The 22,787-nt window shown below is 39.9% G+C and overlaps 3 protein-coding genes across 3 annotated transcripts; all 3 read left to right on the top strand.

The window, feature by feature from the left end:
• Positions 1-4,725: 4,725 nt before the first annotated feature.
• Positions 4,726-11,327, top strand: tomm40l (translocase of outer mitochondrial membrane 40 homolog, like). The gene is made up of 10 exons (XM_077007991.1): positions 4,726-4,803; positions 5,228-5,433; positions 7,319-7,386; positions 7,667-7,759; positions 9,250-9,351; positions 9,469-9,574; positions 9,808-9,930; positions 10,089-10,165; positions 10,263-10,365; positions 10,468-11,327. The coding sequence occupies exons 2-10, from the start codon at positions 5,229-5,231 to the stop codon at positions 10,605-10,607; spliced, it is 1,017 nt and encodes a 338-aa protein (XP_076864106.1). The 5' UTR covers positions 4,726-4,803; position 5,228; the 3' UTR covers positions 10,608-11,327.
• Positions 11,328-17,662: 6,335 nt separating this feature from the next.
• On the top strand, positions 17,663-18,781 carry apoa4a (apolipoprotein A-IV a). The gene is made up of 3 exons (XM_077007728.1): positions 17,663-17,702; positions 17,792-17,942; positions 18,235-18,781. Exons 1-3 carry the CDS (start codon positions 17,663-17,665, stop codon positions 18,779-18,781), a joined length of 738 nt encoding a protein of 245 aa, XP_076863843.1.
• A 1,802-nt stretch (positions 18,782-20,583) lies between these two features.
• On the top strand, positions 20,584-22,773 carry apoea (apolipoprotein Ea). The gene is made up of 5 exons (XM_077007727.1): positions 20,584-20,603; positions 20,711-20,758; positions 21,381-21,531; positions 21,723-22,010; positions 22,362-22,773. Exons 2-5 carry the CDS (start codon positions 20,716-20,718, stop codon positions 22,699-22,701), a joined length of 822 nt encoding a protein of 273 aa, XP_076863842.1. The 5' UTR covers positions 20,584-20,603; positions 20,711-20,715; the 3' UTR covers positions 22,702-22,773.
• Positions 22,774-22,787: the final 14 nt, after the last annotated feature.

Below are 22,787 nucleotides of genomic sequence, written 5' to 3'. Positions count from 1 at the left end.
ACTGCAAAAGACTACTAAAGAATGGGGACATACACAAAGAAAACACAAGCGCTGAACATGGGGAAAAGTAAACAAACGAAGACCAGGAACGAGTACGAGAGCAATGACATGAACAGATATTAAAGCAAGACAGAGAAGCAACGAAGGACTCACGTACAGGGAATGAATGACACGGAAGTAAAACACTAGGGAGTTTATATACATACACAGAACACAAGACGGTGAAACGAGATTCAGGTGTAAGGGACTAACGACGAGGGCGTGACAGACAGAGGGAGGAACGAATGGGAGCGGGGAGCTAGGCGGGACCAGGGAGGAGGGAGGGGCTGGGCGGGACCAGGGAGGAGGGAGGGGCTGGACGTGACAAATGCACACTGGCAGAATAATATAATGCACCTAAAAAATATCAGTGATGCACTCACTAGCATCAGCAACTCAATAAAAGAACTGGTTATAATGTGAATGCTGTTTCTTACCTTTTTATATTGTAGCTATGATATGTTGCCTTGCTTGTATGGAACCTGGGTTAGGCTGCGCATTATATCTGGCTCTGGGTTCGCTGGGTGCTCCACCACCTCTAACAATGCCACGGGCCGGCATACCTGTGCACAACATTGTGCAGGAGGACTCCACATGCCCTCACAATACGACACACCTTCTCTGGCCGATACACGAGCTTCCCCCAGTCCAGTCCAGCCAGCGCCACCGGCTTTTCAGCTGCCCAATCGCCCTCTCCACGACTGACCGGGTGCGAGAATGGAGAGAATTGTATCTCCGCTCCCGGTCAGTCTGTGGATTACAAAGGGTCATCAGCCACGTCTTGGGCACGTAGCTGCTGTTTCCTAAGTAATTTAACAATTACCCATGTTTAAAATGAATTATTCTAAGATGGAAATGTCAAATGCTTTTATTTAAATGCTTAAAATTTGTTGCTTACCAAGAAGCCACCCGTTACGCACTCTGCTATATTATCCCAACCATGCAGTTTTAAGGATGTACGAATAATTGGGTTGATTCAGGCCAACGTGCCACTAAGGCACATTTTTGCATCACATATTATTTGCACGTTTATGGAATTAAAGTGCTTTCTATTCACATAAGCAAATTCCTCCTCAGATGGTGCCTTTATAGAAATGTGCAGTCGATCGATTACGTTAGGGAAATCGGCTATCGCTGCAAATTGCGCTGGTTTGCCTGGTCAACCGCTTCATATGGGAACTTTATATAACTAGCTGACATGCAGATGATCCCATCCAAAACATCTGGCATGGCCCGGCTCAAAGATGACTGGGATATCCCCGACCGGGCTGCCAGTTCTCTTTGAAACGAGCCAGTCGCCAGGAAGCCGAGCGTTGTCGCTGGCAATGCAACTCCTCGCGTTTCTCTCTCCAAAAGTGGACCCAACTCAGCACAAAAGGACGGTTCTTGGAAATCTGAAACGGTTTATAAGCCAGTCATCATCATGACTACATGCGTACGCCTGAAGTGAAAGTGTCGTGGGTGTACGCACTTTCTCACGTTCAAATCACATTTCGTACATCTGGGGCCTCATTTATAAAACTTTGCGTGGAATCTGGAGTGAAAATGTACGTGCGCTCAAAACCAGGAAATTGCGTGCGCACAAAAAAATCTGATTTATAAAACCCTGCGTACGCACACCTGCACGTTGTTTCCTCTTTATAAATCACAACCATCTTCAAACTGAGCGCAGCTGAATCAGCCGCACGTTCCGCCTCCGCCCCGCCCACTTTTACCCATAAATGGTCAATGCAAATCACTCATAAATATTTAAATGGCAGCTTGCCCCATTCTTTTTGAAGCGGAATAATGGATGAGAAAAAGACGAAAAAACGAAAATCTGGAGAATGTGAAGTGGAAGTCCTTGTTTCGGAGGTCGAGGCAAGGAAAAATGTGTTGTTTGGTTGGCAACATGTAGCTGCAGCTGTTCACAATGTAAGCTCTACAAGCCGCACTGTTGCAGAAGTAAAAAAGAAATGGTCGGACTAGAAAGTAGATGCAAAGAAACGGATTTCTTTGCACAGGAAGAGTGCAAGTGCTACTGGTGGGGGAAAGGCCACACTTTCTCTGTCTCCTTTTCATGAGAGGATGGCATGTTTAATTGGGGAACCCCTGTTAAGTGGCGTGGTGACTGAAAAGGAGGGCGATACAGACTTGGCTGATGAACCCATCACTGGTGAACCAGGTAAAAACAAATTATCCATAATCGTACATAGTTTTAATAAAGACGCAATAATCAGATTTTTTTTCCTAGAATGGTTCATTAAATTATTTAACCATCACTGTTTTTAGAGAGGACTGTGGGAGTGGACAGCAGTCATTCAGCTGAAGACTGCCAACCTGGCCCAAACGTGTCTCCGGTGCCTCCAGCGGTGCACCACGTGCTTTAAGCGGAGGTCGTGTTCTGACTGAGGCTGTTTTATAAACACAATTACAGCAATTGACAATTTAACAAATGAGCTTAAAGAGATTAAGGGGATACTGTCTGAAATGTCAAGTACATTAAAAGAACTTGTTAAAAAATACCTTTGCGTTTCTCTCCAATTATTTATAATCGACGCATCACGTCCTCGCGCAGTCTGACTGCTTGAATATTACGTGCGTCAGGTGGGTAAACATGTGGGTCTGGTTCAGGGTCATTTGCTTGTTGGTTGGTCATTATCAGGGGGAGACCATTCTGCTGTGCCATGTTGTGTAGCACGGCACATGCTCTCACTATCCGGCAGACCTTTTCTGGGTTGTAAAGCAGTCTCCCACCTGATGCATCTAAACAGCGCCATCGGCCTTTTAGCAGCCCGATGGTGCGTTCTACAACAGAGTGTGCACGTCATTGTAGCGTCTCTCCTGCTTGAGCGGGTAGCCACTATCACCTAAAGAAATTAATCAGAGATAATGTTGCATTTACTGCTAGGGCAACTGCTTAAATTAAAATAATACATTTTAAACTTACCAAGAAGCCAACCATCCCGTACAGCTCCATTTTCAAGACGGGTTCCTACACTGCTGTTCCTCAGAATAAATGAGTCATGAGTAGAACCAGGCCATCGAGCAACTACGTTGGTTAAGGTCATTGTAGCATCGCATATGACCTCTACGTTTATAGAATGAATTTGCTTTCTGTTGATGAAAGCAGCTTCATTCTGGCTTGGTGCTATGGCACCAAGCCAGAATGAAGCTGCTGGCTGAAGCTGCAACATGAGTGCAGTCAATTGCTCCGATTACATTTGGGAAACCGGCCACTGCTGCGAATTGCACTTTAATGTCAGCCTGTTCACTCTGTAGAATTAAATTAACCTTAATTAAAATGCAGAGTGAAATAAAACCAGCTAGAATAAAATAGTACTACAAATAAAGTCGAATAAGACACAGCATGCACTAAAACCTTAAACATACAGACAAAAAATAATGACTGCAAATTAATCAATAATTAATTAATATGTGTTTGTTAATCTTTGTTAATCTTTCTGTTCTTAATCTTGATCTATTCGGGATTAACTGATGCGTGAGGATGGTTTGCGCATTTACTTCCAATTCTCTATTTAACCAGGTGATGTCACTATTTCCCCACTCTCTATCTCTCTCTCCGCAATGTTTTACAGGTTTACGGCAGCTCTAGAGTTTGCTTAAAACTACGCACGTTTTTACGCCACGTACTTTTTTATAAATCACAGTTTTTGCGCAAGATGTTGCGTGCGCACATTTCAGACCCGTTTTTGTGCGTACGCACGCTTTATAAATGAGGCCCCTGGCCGTTTGCATGAAACATAGCGTACGCAATGTTTTTGTGCGTACGCACCGTTCGTACATGAGGCCCCAGGACACTACTGAAACCTTATTGAGGGCCAAAGGTGCTGGCCAACATGGTACTGAACCAGCATGGTAGGTTTTTATTTTGTGATCATTGGAGGTATTTCAGTTCATTCAAATTAATTGCAATGGCACACTAATGTAAAGAGAAGATAGTTTTGAAAGTTGTTTCCTTAGGCAGTTCTTAGTTCTCTCATTTCGTGAAGGAGGGTGAGGGAGTGGGTAAAATAAAGAATAGAAAATATTGCAATGACTTTTTATTTATGATTGCCATGATTTGATATCGGAACAGTACAAAGCCTTTGGTTATTGCCCTGTGGCTTGTATCAAAGCAATCTAGGCTATCATGAAATGCATCGACAGTTGTTGGGATGAAATATTTCCTGCATTAAGTGTTATCTAATTTTATGCAACCCTATATTATTGTGTTGGTTTTCATGTAATTTAAATGATTATTTTTTGAGATAGAAGGATGCAGTTCGTGTATCATTTTGTAAGATAGTGAATATAAGAGTTTCTAGTTAGCCATGATATCTGTCTGTGATGGGGACCTGTCAGGTGGGGGGACCTGTCCCTTTTAGATATGATTACTTGTCAATAAATTCGGTCCAATAGAGGAATGCTTCACCGCACACATTTTTGTATTAATAACTCATTACTTCCTGTATGAATGCTATTTGTTTATTTTTCCAGGATCAGTATTAGCATTCATACAACTCGAGTAATTAATTTAAATAAAAATGAAAGGAATTTGAAGTACTCGTATTCTTTTGTAACCGTGTGCAAAATATAACGTTGTCGACTGACTAAATGGAATCCTAACCGGGGACAAGCTGTGCTTTTTCCTATGTAAGGTGATTGACAGTTTACAAACGTTGTTCTGTCCAATTACAGAGCAGTGTTACAGAAGTGGGTGGGCCACGAGCTTCGAAGTACCTTTTACTACCGGGTGAAGAGTTGTCCTCTGTGTGAAGCAACGTGAGTATTTATCAATTTAATGTTATATGGGATCAGCTATATGCATGTATTAACTTATTTATTAACTTATTTAGGAAGCACACGAAGACAAATTATTAAATGTTATTCTCTCATTTTAATGGCCATTGGCCACAAAGCAGTACGAGCGCTGCTCTAAACGGCTCATGTCATTTCAATGGCACACGCGTGTCTTCAGTTAGCTGGATACAGTCCTGTGAAGAACCTGCTGCTCGAATAATCTGACTATATCATTACTAATATCATTGTCGTGCAATGAGCTGAATAGTTTTCAGCTTTTTGTTACTTTTTCTTCCACCTTTTTATTTATTTGTCTTATTAATTCGATCCTGTCATTCAAGCTTTTCTTGCGTCTTTCATCTCAAGGAGGCTCCGCATTTTAAACTCTTCCTCCATCCTCTCACAGGATGGGTAGTGTGCTGGCTGCCAGTTCACCGAACCCGCCCACACCAATACCGGGCGGGTCGGGACTAGTGTCTGTGCCCCCTGGGTTCAGCATGCCTGCCGTCTCACCTATATCACCACCGAGCAGTGCTGCCTCTGGCCGACAGGGGGCAGAGCTGGCGCTCCCCAACCCAGGCAGCTTTGAGGAATGCCATCGCAAGTGCAAAGGTGAGCAGGACTGATCTCATTCCTTTGGTTTTCTTTTGAGATAATGATAAACTTTAATGATCCCACGAGTGGGACATTCAGTTCTCCCAGGACCCCGGTGTAAAGCACAGAGGTCCCAGAGTGGCCACACATCAAGAGAGCGCCGCCATTTACAGATTAGGGAGAAACATAGAGATAAACATCAGGAGGAGACAAAAAATATGACCACAGATTATTCTCGCGAACAGGACAACAGTATGTGTGCACGCAAAAAACCCCACTAGCACATACAAGCATTGATAATACAGACAGTAAGCAGATGCTCTGCACTCTACAGTAATAACCTGTAGGCCACCATTTCAAAAGGTCCACAGAGCTACTTAAAGCTGAATTTTGTTTGTTTTGGTTTTTTGTTTATATTTATTAATTAATATCAATATTACTATTGTGCATATGCACACACACTCTTGTGCACATGTACACATACAATGTGTCCAATTAATACTGTTTATTAAAGTCAAGTAACTTACTAATTTATTTCACCAGCATTTCCCACATTCTGATTAAATGTTTTTAAAGCAGTGCTAGCTAGCGAAAACCATTGGCTATTGAAAATGACCCCTGTATAGCAGTCTCCCAACAAATTCTACTCAGACATTAATGTGATTTTATAGGTCATATGCTGTCATACAAATACAAATTAGGAAAATAATCTTTGACACTTGGATTGCATTGTGTGGAATTATGAGATAATTTAAAACATCGAAAAGGGTGTTAGATCAGTCTACATATGAACTATAGGAACCTACAGGAAAACTCAAAAGTACTCAGTGCTGGGCTGAGGTATTTTTAAGGTATTTCTAAAGTATTTTTCAACGAAGTCAGTGCAGTTTTACAGCATTCACAGAGCTGCTTGCTTGTGTTCAAGTCTGGTATTATTTTCATCCCGACACAAAACAAACATTTATTATTAGCACATGTAAAATATTATCAATTGTCTGAATTTCAGAATTATTTGCACTTATTTGCAATGACATTCTGACCATTGAATTCATATATGTTTTTGTAACATTTATATTCAGTTTTTATGCTGTGTGGCAGGCTGCTAGTGCACTCAATCAGATATGCTCAGTGAAATACTCAAACTAATTGGGCAGTTTGCTTTTGTTTTACAGCAGCATTTATTTCTGTCCTTGTTGCTATTAATTTTATTGTATATTTAAGGTAATTTTCTAGTTTTATACAAACATACAAAATTGTAATTTTTGTAAAAATCTGTTTAATTTGAATGTAAAAAATAGCATATAATGATAATATAAAGGGTTATTTATTAATTAAATAGTTATTATATGGTCAGACATTTTGTTAGTCATGACACGAGGACCAGTACTGCTATATTAATTTCAATCTCATGTATGCATATTAAATGTATACTCTGTACCATTCTGTATCTTTTTGTTTCCTTAAAATAAACAAATGTATAAGGCTGTGAATCACAGTGTGTCAGTCGGTTGGATGCACATGTGCAGTTTTTATTCCATAAATTCTGGGCTATGTAGTTCTTATGGTTTATGGTCTTACATAGCTCACCTGTACTGTACAACAATCTGCTCACTGTACTTTACTGCTCCTAGTGTTCTACCATGTGCAATATTTAATCTACCATGTGCAATATTTAATCTACCATGTGCAATATTTAATCTACCATGTGTAATAACCATAACTGTTTACAACTACATACATTGCATATATATTTATACTTTTTATTTATTTCTCTTGTATACCTGTATCTTATATATGTGTATTTCCTGACACTATTCTCTGCTGCTGTAACAATGCAAATTTCCCTGCTGAGGGATTAATACAGGATTATCTTATCTTATCTTACGAATCTTTTGCCCCTCAGAGATTTTTCCCATGCAGACGGAGGGAGTTAGAATTACAGTCAACAAGGGCCTCAGCAACCACTTTCAGGTCTGTCTATTGCATTTTTGCTAATTGTCAGTAGGTCTATGTGTCTTTTACTTTAAAATGTAGCCTTGGACATATGTATGTATGAAAAATGCAGCCTTGGACATTTCAAAACACTGAGTCCTGGCCCTGATTGTAGTTACTGCACAGCAATGTGGTATAATGTTTTAGCAAAAACATGATGTTGTGGTCCAAGATTCCCCTTTATTTCTGGCCATTTTTAGTTATGAAGTAAGCCTCCTCAGTTTTTGCAGAACTAAAATTGTTTACCTAATATTTGCAGGTCAATCATACCATTATGCTTAGCACTCTGGGAGATTCCAATTACAGATTTGGTGCCACATATGTAGGCACCAAGCAGACAGGACCTGCAGAGGTATGTATGTGTATGTATGGAGGGGAGGGTGTTGGTTGGTCAGCTTCTTCTGCACTCTATAATCTGGCATTATATATGGTACCAACGTGCCTACTAAGACGCACAACCTTCAAATGGGAGAGTTCAATCATGGAAACACCATAATGTGCAATGTAAGGGTGCAGAACTAGAACTGGCAAACCTGTCCAATCCTGTTTCTTATTTTTATTCCCCTTGTTTTTGATTGTTTCTTTGCCCCTTTGAAGTGAAATGCAAGTAGTAGTAGTTGAAATCTACAAAATGTGAACTTGATATATCGTCATGGGTCAGTGATGGTTTGATATGCTGCCCTCATCTGCGGTGAGCCTTCTTGAAAAGGTTATAGGCGTCTGAGGTTGAGGTTATCTAGTCAACTTTGCGTCATTAAAGAACAGTGTCATTATCAGGTTACCAAGCTACAGTTCTCTGTAGACAAACCTTCCAGTCTGCATTGATATTAGAGGAGCAGAAAAGTTCAGTAACCTCACTTACATTTTGGGCATCAATTGCCTTGAAAGGGAGAAATGTAGGAATGCAACATGAAAATGTGTTAAAATGTAGGAATGTCATGCCCAAAGCAATATTCATGTAATGTTGGGTAGCTAACTACTGAGACATTGACATAATTGTATTTTATATGCTTGTTATTAAGAAAAAGGACCAAAACGAAATGAAATTACATTAAAATAACACTAAGGTAACACAAGTTTTACATCTTGATTAATCAAGATGCTTATGTTACATTTGTGGATTTCATTGGTTGCTCGTGTAGCCATCTTGCCAGTTATTCACAAGGCATTCTGGAAACTTTTACATGAAACTCCATTTGGAGGTGTGCCTCTGTTTTGGAGGGCCATGCCCTAACACTTACCTGCACCCTAACACTTACCTGCACCCTAACACCCTAACACTTACCTGTACCCTAACACTTACCTGTACCCTAACACTTACCTGCACCCTAACACCCTAACACTTACCTGCACCCTAACACCCTAACACTTACCTGCACCCTAACACCCTAAGACTTACCTGTACCCTAAGACTTACCGGTACCCTAACACTTACCTGCACCCTAACACCCTAAGACTTACCTGTACCCTAAGACTTACCTGTACCCTAACACTTACCTGCACCCTAACACCCTAACACTTACCTGTACCCTAACACTTACCTGTACCCTAACACCCTAACACTTACCTGTACCCTAACACCCTAACACTTACCTGTACCCTAACACTTACCTGTACCCTAACACCCTAACACTTACCTGTACCCTAACACCCTAACACTTACCTGTACCCTAACACCCTAACACTTACCTGCACCCTAACATTTGCCTGCACCCTTCTGCGTCAACTAGAGTCCAAAACGGGTAGGGCTAGAAAGGCCCAAGAATATTATCAAGGAGAAATCATAGATTTACAGGGAATATGTAGCAATTTTGAGTTTGTAAATAAGTCTTTCTTTATTAGTCCTTTCCAGTCATGGTTGGTGATATGGACAATACTGGGAGCCTCAACGCACAGATCATTCATCAAATAACTGAGCGAGTGCGCTCAAAACTGGCCTTCCAAGTAAGTGTGTGACAACATAAACACAACATAAACAGTCATCTTTTATTCACTTTTGACTTGTAGATCAATCATTTTGGCTCTTGATGAATGTGAAATTTTAACCCCCCCCCCAATTAGACACAGCAACAGAAGTTTGTGAACTGGCAAGGAGATGCTGAGTTTAGGGGGGAGGATTTTACAGCCACCGTAACTGTTGGCAACCCAGACATCATAATGGGATCTGGTAAACTTGTGCTGTGTTTGTTTTTAGTGTGGTTGTGTGTGCATGTAGGAAAGTGAGGGTGTGAGTGAGAGGCTTTGACTCTGCACGGATGATTGGGCTTCCTGTCTGTGGAATCTTCCATGTGTAGTTTACCTTTTACCTACCTAAATGATCAGAATATATAGAACGGAAAAATGTAACATCCATGTCAGTAAAAGATGAATATGATTGTTTTCTCTCCCTCTCCCCCACAGGCATTGTTGTAGCCCACTATCTCCAGTCTATTACTCCATCTTTGGCATTAGGAGGTGAGCTGGTGTGCCATCGCAGGCCAGGAGAGGAGGGCACAGTTATGTCTTTGGCAGGAAGATACACAGGTAAACCGAGACAAGTAATTACCTTAAAATACTTAATTCTTCAGTTCTGCTAGGCCTACCTCAGACTGAGTATCACTGTATGTTTATTTACTGTAACTTGGGGTCACATACAGTTTAATCACTGCAGAAAATAAATTATTTTTTCCCCTTTCATTCAGGCTCCAACTTTATTGCCACAGTGACGCTTGGTGGTGCTGGTGTGCACGCTTCATATTATCACAAAGCCAATGACCAGGTAAAGAACCTTCTGTGGTGGTTTTATCTGAGTTTTATCAATTGCTGTAGTGTGTTTTCAGCTTTCATTCACTATAAGTTGCTCTGCTGTGCTATAGTTGCAGGTTGGTGTAGAGTTTGAGGGCAGCGCCCGCATGCAGGACACCAGTGTAACATTTGGTTACCAGCTGGACTTCCCCAAAGCCAATTTACTCTTCAAAGGTTGGAGAAACATACTTGCAGACAAGCGCAGTAAACAAAAGAGATCTGTGGTGTTCTGTATGTTTTCATGGCATTCACTGTTCATTTTTTCTTTCTCTGCAGGTTCTATAGACAGTAACTGGGTAGTGGGAGCCTCTCTGGAGAAAAAGCTGCTCCCTCTGCCTCTGTCTCTCGCACTGTGCTCCTTCCTCAACCATCGCAAAAACAAGTTCCAGTGTGGATTTGGCGTCACCATTGGTTGAGCCCAGCAGTCTCAGTTTAGGGGCTGACAATTGCACACTCTCACCCTCGCCTATCAGAAGAGTAACGTGGGATCAATGAGCGTTATGTCACAGGACCTGTGCCACTAGCTACCCCACCACACACACACACACATATATACACCCTCCCCCCAAACACACATACCTCCCATATTCATCAGTCCCTGTCTAGCCAGAAATTGGTGCGTGGTTTAAAAAGCAGATATGCAATCGTTATTTGACCATATTCTTTTAACGTAAATCTTATTAAAGGTCCCTCATCAACAAAACATAAAATGTTAAAAAAACTACTTGTCTCATGGTAAAGTTTTGACAGCTTCATCTAAAAATGCGTTGAAGCCATGGTCTTGTCAGGAATGTATCCAGAAACAATGATTTGGGAGTCTACATAATCGGAGTGTATTTGTAAATGTTTTATTTTTGCTTTTTGATAGATTTTGATTTTCCCTTTTTTACTTGTAATCTTTCAGAAATGTTGATTTAAATTAAAGTTTTATTTCTTTCCTTGTTAGGTCATCTGTTTTCATTCAGTTTTTTCATGCATTTGTTTCTTTATATATATTTTTTCAAGTATAGAAACATTAAATGTATAACTTGTATCATAAAATATTGTTTCCTATATAAAATATGTAAGTGCCATTTATTCATCCTTATATGCTTGTGGGGTTTGCAGTGAGTGAATTTGAAAGTGAGTGGAAACCAGTTTGACAGTTAAATGAATTAAAAACATAAACACTCTGTGATGTATGTACTTATAAGTGAGAGGAAAACATCCATTACAGAGAAAACATAGAAACATACCTGTAAGTTCACTCCGCCTACACCAAATGGTAAAACACACCTGTAAGTTCACTCCGCCTACACCAAATGATCAAACATACCTGTAATTTCACTCTGCCTACACCAAATGATAAAACACACCTGTAAGTTCACTCCGCCTACACCAAATGATAAAACACACCTGTAAGTTCACTCCGCCTACACCAAATGATAAAACACACCTGTAAGTTCACTCCACCTACACCAAATGATAAAACACCTGTAAGTTCACTCCGCCTACACCAAATGATAAAACACACCTGTAAGTTCACTCCACCTACACCAAATGATAAAACACACACCTGTAATTTCACTCCGCCTACACCAAATGATAAAACACACCTGTAAGTTCACTCCACCTACACCAAATGATAAAACACACACCTGTAAGTGTACTCCACCTACACCAAATGATAAAACACCTGTAAGTTCACTCCACCTACACCAAATGATAAAACACACACCTGTAATTTCACTCCGCCTACACCAAATGATAAAACACACCTGTATGTTCACTCCGCCTACACCAAATGATAAAACACACCTGTAAGTTCACTCCGCCTACACCAAATGATAAAACACACCTGTAAGTTCACTCCGCCTACACCAAATGATAAAACACACCTGTAAGTTCACTCCGCCTACACCAAATGATAAAACACACCTGTAAGTTCACTCCACCTACACCAAATGATAAAACACACACCTGTAAGTGTACTCCACCTACACCAAATGATAAAACACACCTGTAAGTTCACTCCACCTACACCAAATGATAAAACACACACCTGTAATTTCACTCCGCCTACACCAAATGATAAAACACACCTGTAAGTTCACTCCACCTACACCAAATGATAAAACACACACCTGTAAGTGTACTCCGCCTACACCAAATGATAAAACACACCTGTAAGTTCACTCCGCCTACACCAAATGATAAAACACACCTGTAATTTCACTCCGCCTACACCAAATGATAAAACACACCTGTAAGTTCACTCCACCTACACCAAATGATAAAACACACCTGTAAGTTCACTCCGCCTACACCAAATGATAAAACACACCTGTAAGTTCACTCCACCTACACCAAATGATAAAACACACACCTGTAATTTCACTCCGCCTACACCAAATGATAAAACACACCTGTAAGTTCACTCCACCTACACCAAATGATAAAACACACACTTGTAAGTGTACTCCACCTACACCAAATGATAAAACACACCTGTAAGTTCACTCCACCTACACCAAATGATAACACACCTGTAATTTCACTCCGCCTACACCAAATGATAAAACACACCTGTAAGTGTACTCCACCTACACCAAATGATAAAACACACACCTGTAAGTGTACTCCACCTACACCAAATGATAAAACACACCTGTAAGTTCACTCCGCCTACACCAAATGATAAAACACACCTGTAAGTTCACTCCGCCTACACCAAATGATAAAACACACCTGTAAGTTCACTCCGCCTACACCAAATGATAAAACACACCTGTAAGTTCACTCCACCTACACCAAATGATAAAACACACACCTGTAAGTGTACTCCACCTACACCAAATGATAAAACACACCTGTAAGTTCACTCCACCTACACCAAATGATAAAACACACACCTGTAATTTCACTCCGCCTACACCAAATGATAAAACACACCTGTAAGTTCACTCCACCTACACCAAATGATAAAACATACACCTGTAAGTGTACTCCGCCTACACCAAATGATAAAACACACCTGTAAGTTCACTCCGCCTACACCAAATGATAAAACACACCTGTAAGTTCACTCCGCCTACACCAAATGATAAAACACACCTGTAAGTTCACTCCACCTACACCAAATGATAAAACACACACCTGTAAGTGTACTCCACCTACACCAAATGATAAAACACACCTGTAAGTTCACTCCGCCTACACCAAATGATAAAACACACACCTGTAATTTCACTCCGCCTACACCAAATGATAAAACACACCTGTAAGTTCACTCCGCCTACACCAAATGATAAAACACACCTGTAAGTTCACTCCGCCTACACCAAATGATAAAACACACCTGTAAGTTCACTCCACCTACACCAAATGATAAAACACACACCTGTAAGTGTACTCCACCTACACCAAATGATAAAACACACCTGTAATTTCACTCCGCCTACACCAAATGATAAAACACACCTGTAAGTTTACTCCGCCTACACCAAATGATAAAACACACCTGTAAGTTCACTCCGCCTACACCAAATGATAAAGCACACCTGTAAGTTTACTCCGCCTACACCAAATGATAAAACACACCTGTAAGTTCACTCCGCCTACACCAAATGATAAAACACACCTGTAAGTTCACTCCGCCTACACCAAATGATAAAACACACCTGTAAGTTCACTCCGCCTACACCAAATGATAAAACACACCTGTAAGTTCACTCTGCCTACACCAAATGATAAAACACACCTGTAAGTTCACTCCACCTACACCAAATGATAAAACACACACCTGTAAGTGTACTCCACCTACACCAAATGATAAAACACACCTGTAATTTCACTCCGCCTACACCAAATGATAAAACACACCTGTAATTTCACTCCGCCTACACCAAATGATAAAACACACCTGTAAGTTCACTCCGCCTACACCAAATGATAAAACACACCTGTAAGTTCACTCCGCCTACACCAAATGATAAAACACACCTGTAAGTTCACTCCGCCTACACCAAATGATAAAACACACCTGTAAGTTCACTCTGCCTACACCAAATGATAAAACACACCTGTAAGTTCACTCCGCCTACACCAAATGATAAAACACACCTGTAAGTTCACTCCGCCTACACCAAATGATAAAACACACCTGTAAGTTCACTCCGCCTACACCAAATGATAAAACACACCTGTAAGTTCACTCCGCCTACACCAAATGATAAAACACACCTGTAAGTTCACTCCGCCTACACCAAATGATGCAGAATACTTCCTGGAGATAATAAGACTCCTATATCCAACTATGTTGACTATATATGGTGTGGACTGTTCATAAGATGGACCATTGAAAGAGGCTGGGTTCTTCCATCGTGGTCCTTCCAAGGTTTCTTCCTTAATATGCCCTGAGGCTTTTCCCTGACCACTGACTTACTCATTAAGGATCTGGACCCAAGACCTGCATGAAGCTGGCCCCCCCTCAAACCCAAAATGCTGAAATAACACTGCAGTTCGTTTGTGCTGGGTTTGTGCCCGTTTGTGCTGTAAATATTTTCGTTTGTGCTATTAAGGCTTTTGAGTAATTAAAAAAATACATTTTCTGAGCTGTGACGTCACGCAGGCCCCTTCCACATCCAAATTTGTCCAAAGTAGTCTCAGTCGAATGTACGGCGTTTGTGCTCGTTTGTGCCGTCAAAATTAACGCTTCAATCACTTGCTTTGTAAAGTTACAATCGTTTTATTTTTCACACGCGTGATGTCAACAGCCCCCCCCCCCCCCCCCCACGTTCAAATCACTCCAAACTCGTTCGTTTGTGCTACGTACTTGCTTTCTTGTCCCATTCAGTATCTCTGATATTCAGCAATATGTCTTCAGTTGGTAATGTTGCTTTGGCAACATAAACCCTGAATGCAGGTCCTGTGACATAACGCTCATTGATCCCACGTTTAATGGCCTTTGCCTGGCCTTGCCACATCATATTGGCATGGCAACCTACATAGATAACCTACTGTACAATATTGCTGTTGTTCAAAATGTTATCATAATAATGTAACCATATCTTGAATGACGTATTTCTCAGCAAGTAAGTCTAAGAATACTTACCAGTAAAAACAGCAAAAGCAAGAATGATAAAGCCCTTCATATTTGTATGTCTTTGGAATTTTACAAAAGCAAGAGCAGAATATTAAGCATATTAACATTATTATTACAATATTATATGTTGCACATATTTTTATACACTTACATGAGATTCTATATATTTACACTACAATTTAATAACTGGATCCATCACATTTTTCCCACCAGATTTTGTCAGTTTCCAACTGTATGTTTCTTAGTTACCTTGTGTCTCAGTGACAGTATGTTTGTAGCTTGTTTCAGCACTTTATATGTCTAGATTAGAGAGCAGTGATGGAGGAGGCGGAGTCCAAGAGCTCAATGTCATGCTGTCACCACTAATCTTGCTGTCTGTCATGCCACATCATACTGTCCTAGTTAGTTAAACCAAATGGGGACACTTGCACACTCAGCCTCTAAAATACCTGAGCATAAAATAGAACCATTCTCACATGTCTTCACATCAATCCAGTGAATGTGCTGGATATAGTTTTCATTTGGGTAGTATATGCTTTTATCAATATGTAAATATTAAAATTAATTGCTTTCACAATAGATATAGGAAAATTTAAAATAATAAATATGATAAGTATGGTAACAAGAAAAATATAATTACATTCATTCAAATTTCACTCGTTACGGAAGAGCTCCGGACCCCTCCCTGTGGGCGTGTGTCTACGTCGTCTGCGTCTAGCCGGCTGCGTCAGTGGATTCTCGTGGGTGTGGTTGTGTCTGCGTGTATTCATTGGTCTCACCTGTGGATTGTCTCGTAATCACTCGGGGCTCATGTTGTTCGTCTATTTAATGTGCGTTCGCGCAGTGTCCCGTGCTCGTCTTTGTCCGTGTGATATAGTTTCTGGTGTTTATATGTTATTAAAGTGTACGTTGTTTAAAGCAAAACCGGATTCGTGCCTCGTCCGTTTCTGCTGCGCCTGAACGTCACACTCCTGCAGTGTTATACTTATTAACCTGGGATCTAGGCGATTTAACGTTCAAGCTATGTGTGTAACTGTGTGTCTCTGTTCAATAAAAAGCAGTTGTCTGAGTGGATCCCGGTAGAGAGTACGCTGTGTGTGATTGGCTGCCTCTTCTCGCTGGTGTGTGATCGGTCGAATCACACAAGAAAGAAGAATTGTACCTGTGTTAAAATTGTAAAGCGACCTTGGGTATCTTGAAAGGCGCTATATAAATTGAACATTCATTCATTCATTCACAGTACATTGCAAAATATGAATGAGCTGCCAAGTCAAGAGCTGATGTATAGTACTAATTATTAAATCTAAAATTTATTAAATTTATTAAATCTAAAAAGATTTTTCTTTCACAGGTCTAGAGAAAGCAATTCAAGGTTGTTACATGTGAGACCTATATAAGAATACATATGACTGATAAAATGAGGCCTAATTACAAAGTACTCCACACAGCTTGAGAAATACTGGTCAGACTAAGACCAGGACTTCCAGTAGCCATTGTGCTAAGTGCTAAGGTTATTCTCCAATTATATGTTAATTCCCTGCTAATACAATGAGATCAGTACCTCAGTGGAATTTCATGTGCGATCCAGGTTATAGGCTCATCTTATGACCAGGTTATAAGTCAACTTGTGTAGGGATCTGTCTGTGAACCCAAACCAAATTGTATATTTCCTATAAGTGTTTCCTCATAGTAGAACACCTAATAAACACTCTGGTTTTCTTAAAATTATTTATATTATTGGGAAAAATGTAAAAATATTTGTATAAACTGGAATAAAATTCAAGTGTTTTTGATGTTTTTACTTTATTAAAATGGAAATTTAAAAATCAGCAGTTTGAACCAGTACTGTTCTGTAATGCTAACAGCCTAAAATATACATAACTCCATGAAGAACTGCTAAACATTTTACTTACTAATTTGAGATAAAGAACATATTTAACTGTTTTTATAAGTAGCAGTAGAAAACTGAATTCACAGCTTATTCATGGGTTAGAGTTCAGCTCAGAGTATTCATGGGTTAGAGTTCAGCTCAGAGTATTCATGGGTTAGAGTTCAGCTTGGTGCACTTTAGTTGGACAAGTAGTTGTGATGTGGCAAAAGTAACAGTGCAGTTAGTAGTGACAGCAAGACATCTAAATTTTGGACTTTGTCTCCTTCACAGCCCTCCAGTCTATATATAAAGAGAGAGACTTGATTCCTTCTGACACACGACTCACCTATGAATAGAGATAACACACACCTGAAGTAAGAAAAGAGATACTTGGGTAATTCTGACAAAAGACATGTAATATCATTTTGAATACTGGGATAGTTTATGCAAACAAGCTCAATTTAACACAGTACTGCTTTTCTGTTTTCTTTCCCAGAGATCTTTAGATGTCTGAAGAGATGAAGGCCCTGATGATTCTTGTGATTGCTGTTTTTTCTGGTGAGCATGATTAAATACTTTACTGCATTGTTTTAAATAAGAATACTAGCATCAATAACAACAATACATTTTTTTTTTCATTGCAAAAGGTTGCCATGCCAATTTGATGTGGCAGAACCAGCCCAAGACCAGTATGGAAATGATGAAAGATGCATTCTGGGATTATGTTGGCAAGGCAACTCTAACAACGGAAGACACAGTGCAGAAGATTAGAGAGTCTGAAATAGGACAAGAAGTCAAGTGAGTGATTATATATACATTAGAGGCAGTCATGGCCTGGTGGTAGGGAACTGGTCTTGTGACCGGAGGGTCGTGGGTTCGATTCCCAGACCTTAGACTATGACTGAGATGCCCTTGAGCAAGGCACCTAACCCCAACTGCTTCCCTAATTGACAAAAAATATGGCATATCATGGGTTAACCAAAACCAAAATCCATACATGAACCAAATTAAATACATGAATTAGCACCTTTGCCTTCAATTATTGTAGCTGTCATTCACATTAAGGATATAAGTTTCTTTTTTTGTTCAGTGATAGGATTTCCAAGAGTACAGACGCCATCAGTAAATTCGTAGTGGCCGTGCATAGTCAGGTGACTCCTCTGACGCAGGAGCTGCTGGAGAAGCTTTCCCAGGAGGCTGAGCACCTGAAGGTCCGTGTGCAGCAGGACCTGAGCTCTGTGAAGTCCCAGCTGCAGCCTTACGTCCACCAACTGATGGGTGATATTCAGCAGCAGGTGGAGCAGCTAAAGGAGGATCTGACTCCCTACACGGACACTCTTAACACAGAGACTCTGAGGTCCATGGTGCTCCAGAAGAGTGAGGAGATGCGTGGGAGTGTGGAGAGGAGCATGCAGGAACTCCACACCCAGTTGGGACCCCAGACTGAGGAGCTGAAACAGAAACTTGAACAGCATCTCCAGGACTTCCAAAGTCAGATGGCTCCATTGGCCCAGAACCTCCACACCCAGCTGTCCCAGAACAGCCAGGAGATTCAACAGAAACTGGACCTCTACGCTCAGGACCTGAAGGCCCAGCTGGCTGCTCTCTGGGATTCTTTTGAAAAGAGCAGACAATAAAAAGACACTTTCCCTGAGTAGACTGTCATATTTAATTTATTATAAATAAAAATATTATATTATATAACTGATATTGTGGTTGTCTTGCAATTATTTGATATTTGTTTAAAAAATACAATAATAATAATAAAATACCCCCTTCAAAATTCTGTATTCTTAGAAATATTTGGTATTATTTTGTAAAAACATAAAATGCTATTTAAAGTCACACCTCAAGAGCATGGAGGAAGACTCACTCATGCACTAAACCTCTAATAACTCATATTTATATCCAGCCAATAAGGTTGCACCATCAAAGTAGATTCTGCTGTTCCAAAGGAAAATATAACTTAAATTTTATTCAGATATAATCTCACAGTGGTTAAAATGTCTGCAAATACATGGAAGGCAAGACTTATATCCAACAGCTTGTTTAATTACTGCCATTAAGCTTGATTTGTGTCAGATCCAGGCTGTGACAGCTAGATGATTATCCTATTAAAGGTTAGCAAAATTATTTATTATGTTTAGATGTATCATCAGATACAGAAACATCAGTTGTTCTTCAGTTATGTTCTTCAGTTACATCAGTTATGATTTTGTCATAACTAATCTTCATTATGTGGTTAGAACGAAGTCTCATACATTTGGCACATCAGTTAGGCAAACTAAATGGATCTGCTTACAAATACTAAGAAGGTCTTTAGACTAAAGCTCCTACAATCAATGTTACAAGGTAGCTATTGTGATTTAAAAATAGATTATCCATAGTGTTCTTAAATTATTTGCTTACGTCAGTTCTAACTCAAGTAAATGATTGTTGTGGTCTTTTATAGATTAGGTTTTTGGATAAGGGATATTTGACCTAAACCAGACCTAACATCAAAACCAATGCTCCAAAAAAGTGGATCTATGACTTAATTCATGACTATGACATCAGTTGTAAAGAACCACTCCATTACATTAGATTTTTACATTACTCAGATTGTTAGGGTAAATAGAGGTTTGTGGAATGAAATTATGAGATGAACATCTCTCTTGTACTCATACCTATTCCTAAAATTGATTTTAATGACTTCTATCTAACTTGAAAAACAACAAATATGTATTAATAGAGTAATTTAAATAAAGACCTAGTATATTTATTGTAATCAGGAACATACTCTGACTATTACTATTACAAATAGCAGTTTGTTGCACATAAACAAACTGAAACTATGTTGCTATTTATTTCATACATAATTACAATACATTTTATTTCCAGTAAGAGCCAAATGAATACATCTTTTGAGTTACAAACCTTTCTTAAATACCATTTCAATATTGGTACATAGGTCAAAATGATGTTATCACTCACATTGTTACGTAAAATGTGTGCAGATTTGACATGCACAAAGTTAAAGGTACTTCAACCCCAGTACGTTGATAGAAATGTGCTGACATCGTAGCATGATTAAGAAGACAACTGAGTCCTTTACAAACACATTTACCACTGTCCACAACTTTTTAACTTAATGTTCCACTTCTGTTAAATGAATTTAAAATAAATGAATTAGGAATTTGTATTAGTTAAACCTAAGTTTAATTAAACAAGGAAAATAATATAAATCATAATATGTAAAAACTAATAATGTAATATAAAAATGTAATGTACTTTTGGAACTGTGTTGCAACGTGGAATGAAATACAGCAATAAAAGTATCTAGTAGTGAGAACTTCGGACGGGAGCTGCCACTTCAACTCTTTATGATGATTAACTGGATCATCTGACTAGATCCATGTCATATAAATACCAGCCATTTGCAAAAGCCTACTGCAGTCATCCAAGCCACAGCCAAGTGAGGTGAGGCATTATCAATTTGGGTTCTAGATATCATGTCACGTTTGGATTGTACATCTATGAGAAATCTCTGCTGACTTTCACAAAATCAAGAGTTGTATTTTCTGCAGGTACAATGAAGATTTGTACTGTAATACTTGCCTTTTTGGTCATCTCAGGTGAGATTTTTTGTATTATAAATTTATCATTTCAATTATGTGAAGGTACTTATATATGTTATTAATGGGCAACAAAGACTCCCTGGCTTATACACAATATAGGGAATTCACTTGTGTATAAGCAAGGGAGCCTTTGTTGTTGTGATAAGGGACCTCTAACTGTTTGGGGCACCTCTTTTTGGCTATTTTGGTTATTACTGACAATTTTTAGATACACTGTAGATTTTTTAAATCTTTCCATTTAAAGTAAATGTAAATGTGGCATATTTGTCAATTGTGATTTTTTTCACCGCAATCAAAATTTGTCCTCCACTTTTTACCCATCTGTGCAGTTAGAACATACACACACACACACACACACACACACACACACACACACTGGTGATTACTAGGGGGCTGTGGATCACACGTGCCCAGAGCGGTGGGCAGCCCTAGCCCGGCGCTCGGGGAGCAGTTGGGGTTAGATGCCTTGCTCAAGGGCACCTCAGTCATGGCCTCAGGCCTGGAAATCGAACCCACAACTGGTCACAAGACCAGTTCCCTTCCACCAGACCGTGACTGCCCCATATGTATGTAGTACACCTGTTATTTACTAGCTAAAATAACTTTGCTTTCTTTACAGGCTGTCAGGGACGCTTCCTGTTTCAGGATGAACCCAAAGCTCGCTGGGAGGAAATGGTGGATCAGTTCTGGCAGTATATGGACGACCTGAGCTTCAAGACAGAGGAGATGAAAGAAAGCATCAGGACGTCCACGCTGGGCAGAGAGCTGGAGTGAGTATGGCAATATTTACAGAAACTTTAAAGTAGGAATCCATTTTTTATTTTCATTTCACACAACAACTCAATACCAACTGTGGACTTCAAAGAACTGAAAATGATCAAGAATGTGCCCTCTATCCCAAAGATGTGTCCTCAAGTTACTGTCTGCAACTTAAAACAAATCCTTTATTTCAATTCTCCAGCACGCTGATTAGTGACACCATGTCAGAGCTGCAGATATACTGCGATGATGTGCAGACCAAGCTGGCTCCCTACGCCCAGGACACCACTCAGAGAGTGCATGAGGACTTACAGCTGCTGATCAATAAGCTCCGCATGCACATGGAGGAGGGAAAGGAGCGTCTCACTGAATACAGCCAGGAGCTGCAGACCATGGTGGAGCAGAACGCAGACGAAGTTAGAAACAAGGCTGTCGCTTATGTCCGCAAACTAAGGAAGCGCCTGAACAAGGACACCCAGGAGATCAACAAGTGAGTTCAGTAAATAAACCTCACTTTACAGGTGAAATAGATTGTATAGGACAATGCATTTAAGGCAGTAAGTTTACTGTTAATTTATGATGTGCTCTTTGTAATAGACCTTTTTTCACAAGAGCCAAAGATAGGGTTAAAATAATTTATTAATCACAAACTTCACATATAGATAAAGATTTTTTAATCCATCTTTTACATGTCTGGAAGGTATCCAGTATCCAGACAGATTGCTTACAGTTTATAGAAACAAAAAAAAAACTTTTTATTTACATGTGTGGATGTAACTGAAATATTGGCATGCTGAATTTATTCTAAACAAATTCTGTCAACTTCTGAACTGCCCCTAAGGAAAGTGGCCACTTACCTTGAGGAAGTGCAGAATCGTGCAGCTGAGCGTGTGGAGAATTTGAGGGATCGCATCGTTCCCTACTTTGACACAATACAGCAAAATGCAGAAGACAAGTTCACTGCCATCCGTGAGATGCTGAAGGCCCAAACCGAAGATGTCAGGAAGAATCTGGAATTTCACTTGGAGGGTCTTCGGGAGAAGGCAGAGAAGACAAAAGCACATGTGCACGCTACACTCCAGGACAGAGTGGAGGAGCTACAGAACTGGTTCCAACAATTTACCACCCAAATTGAGGAGAAGCTGCAGACCATGATGGAGACATTTAACCCCAGCGCCTAACTGACTAAATGGAAACATGGACAGATAAATAAAAAATGTATGCTCAGTATAAAAATAAATAAAATAAAGCAACATGTAAAGAACTG

Source organism: Brachyhypopomus gauderio, chromosome 6 (assembly GCF_052324685.1).
Source record: "Brachyhypopomus gauderio isolate BG-103 chromosome 6, BGAUD_0.2, whole genome shotgun sequence".
NCBI lineage: Eukaryota > Metazoa > Chordata > Actinopteri > Gymnotiformes > Hypopomidae > Brachyhypopomus > Brachyhypopomus gauderio.
This window is presented reverse-complemented; position numbering and strand designations above follow the sequence as displayed.

Excerpts from the sequence above, each read along its gene's own strand:
- tomm40l (XM_077007991.1), top strand. The coding sequence starts at position 5,229 with ATGGGTAGTGTGCTGGCTGCCAGTTCACCGAACCCGCCCACACCAATA. Across the intron at positions 5,434-7,318 it reads ATGCCATCGCAAGTGCAAAG|AGATTTTTCCCATGCAGACG; the intron begins GTGAGCAGGACT and ends TTTGCCCCTCAG. Across the intron at positions 9,931-10,088 it reads TTTGGCAGGAAGATACACAG|GCTCCAACTTTATTGCCACA; the intron begins GTAAACCGAGAC and ends CCTTTCATTCAG.
- apoa4a (XM_077007728.1), top strand. The coding sequence starts at position 17,663 with ATGAAGGCCCTGATGATTCTTGTGATTGCTGTTTTTTCTG. Across the intron at positions 17,703-17,791 it reads TGTGATTGCTGTTTTTTCTG|GTTGCCATGCCAATTTGATG; the intron begins GTGAGCATGATT and ends TCATTGCAAAAG. Across the intron at positions 17,943-18,234 it reads GAAATAGGACAAGAAGTCAA|TGATAGGATTTCCAAGAGTA; the intron begins GTGAGTGATTAT and ends TTTTTTGTTCAG.
- apoea (XM_077007727.1), top strand. The coding sequence starts at position 20,716 with ATGAAGATTTGTACTGTAATACTTGCCTTTTTGGTCATCTCAG. Across the intron at positions 20,759-21,380 it reads TGCCTTTTTGGTCATCTCAG|GCTGTCAGGGACGCTTCCTG; the intron begins GTGAGATTTTTT and ends CTTTCTTTACAG. Across the intron at positions 22,011-22,361 it reads GACACCCAGGAGATCAACAA|GAAAGTGGCCACTTACCTTG; the intron begins GTGAGTTCAGTA and ends ACTGCCCCTAAG.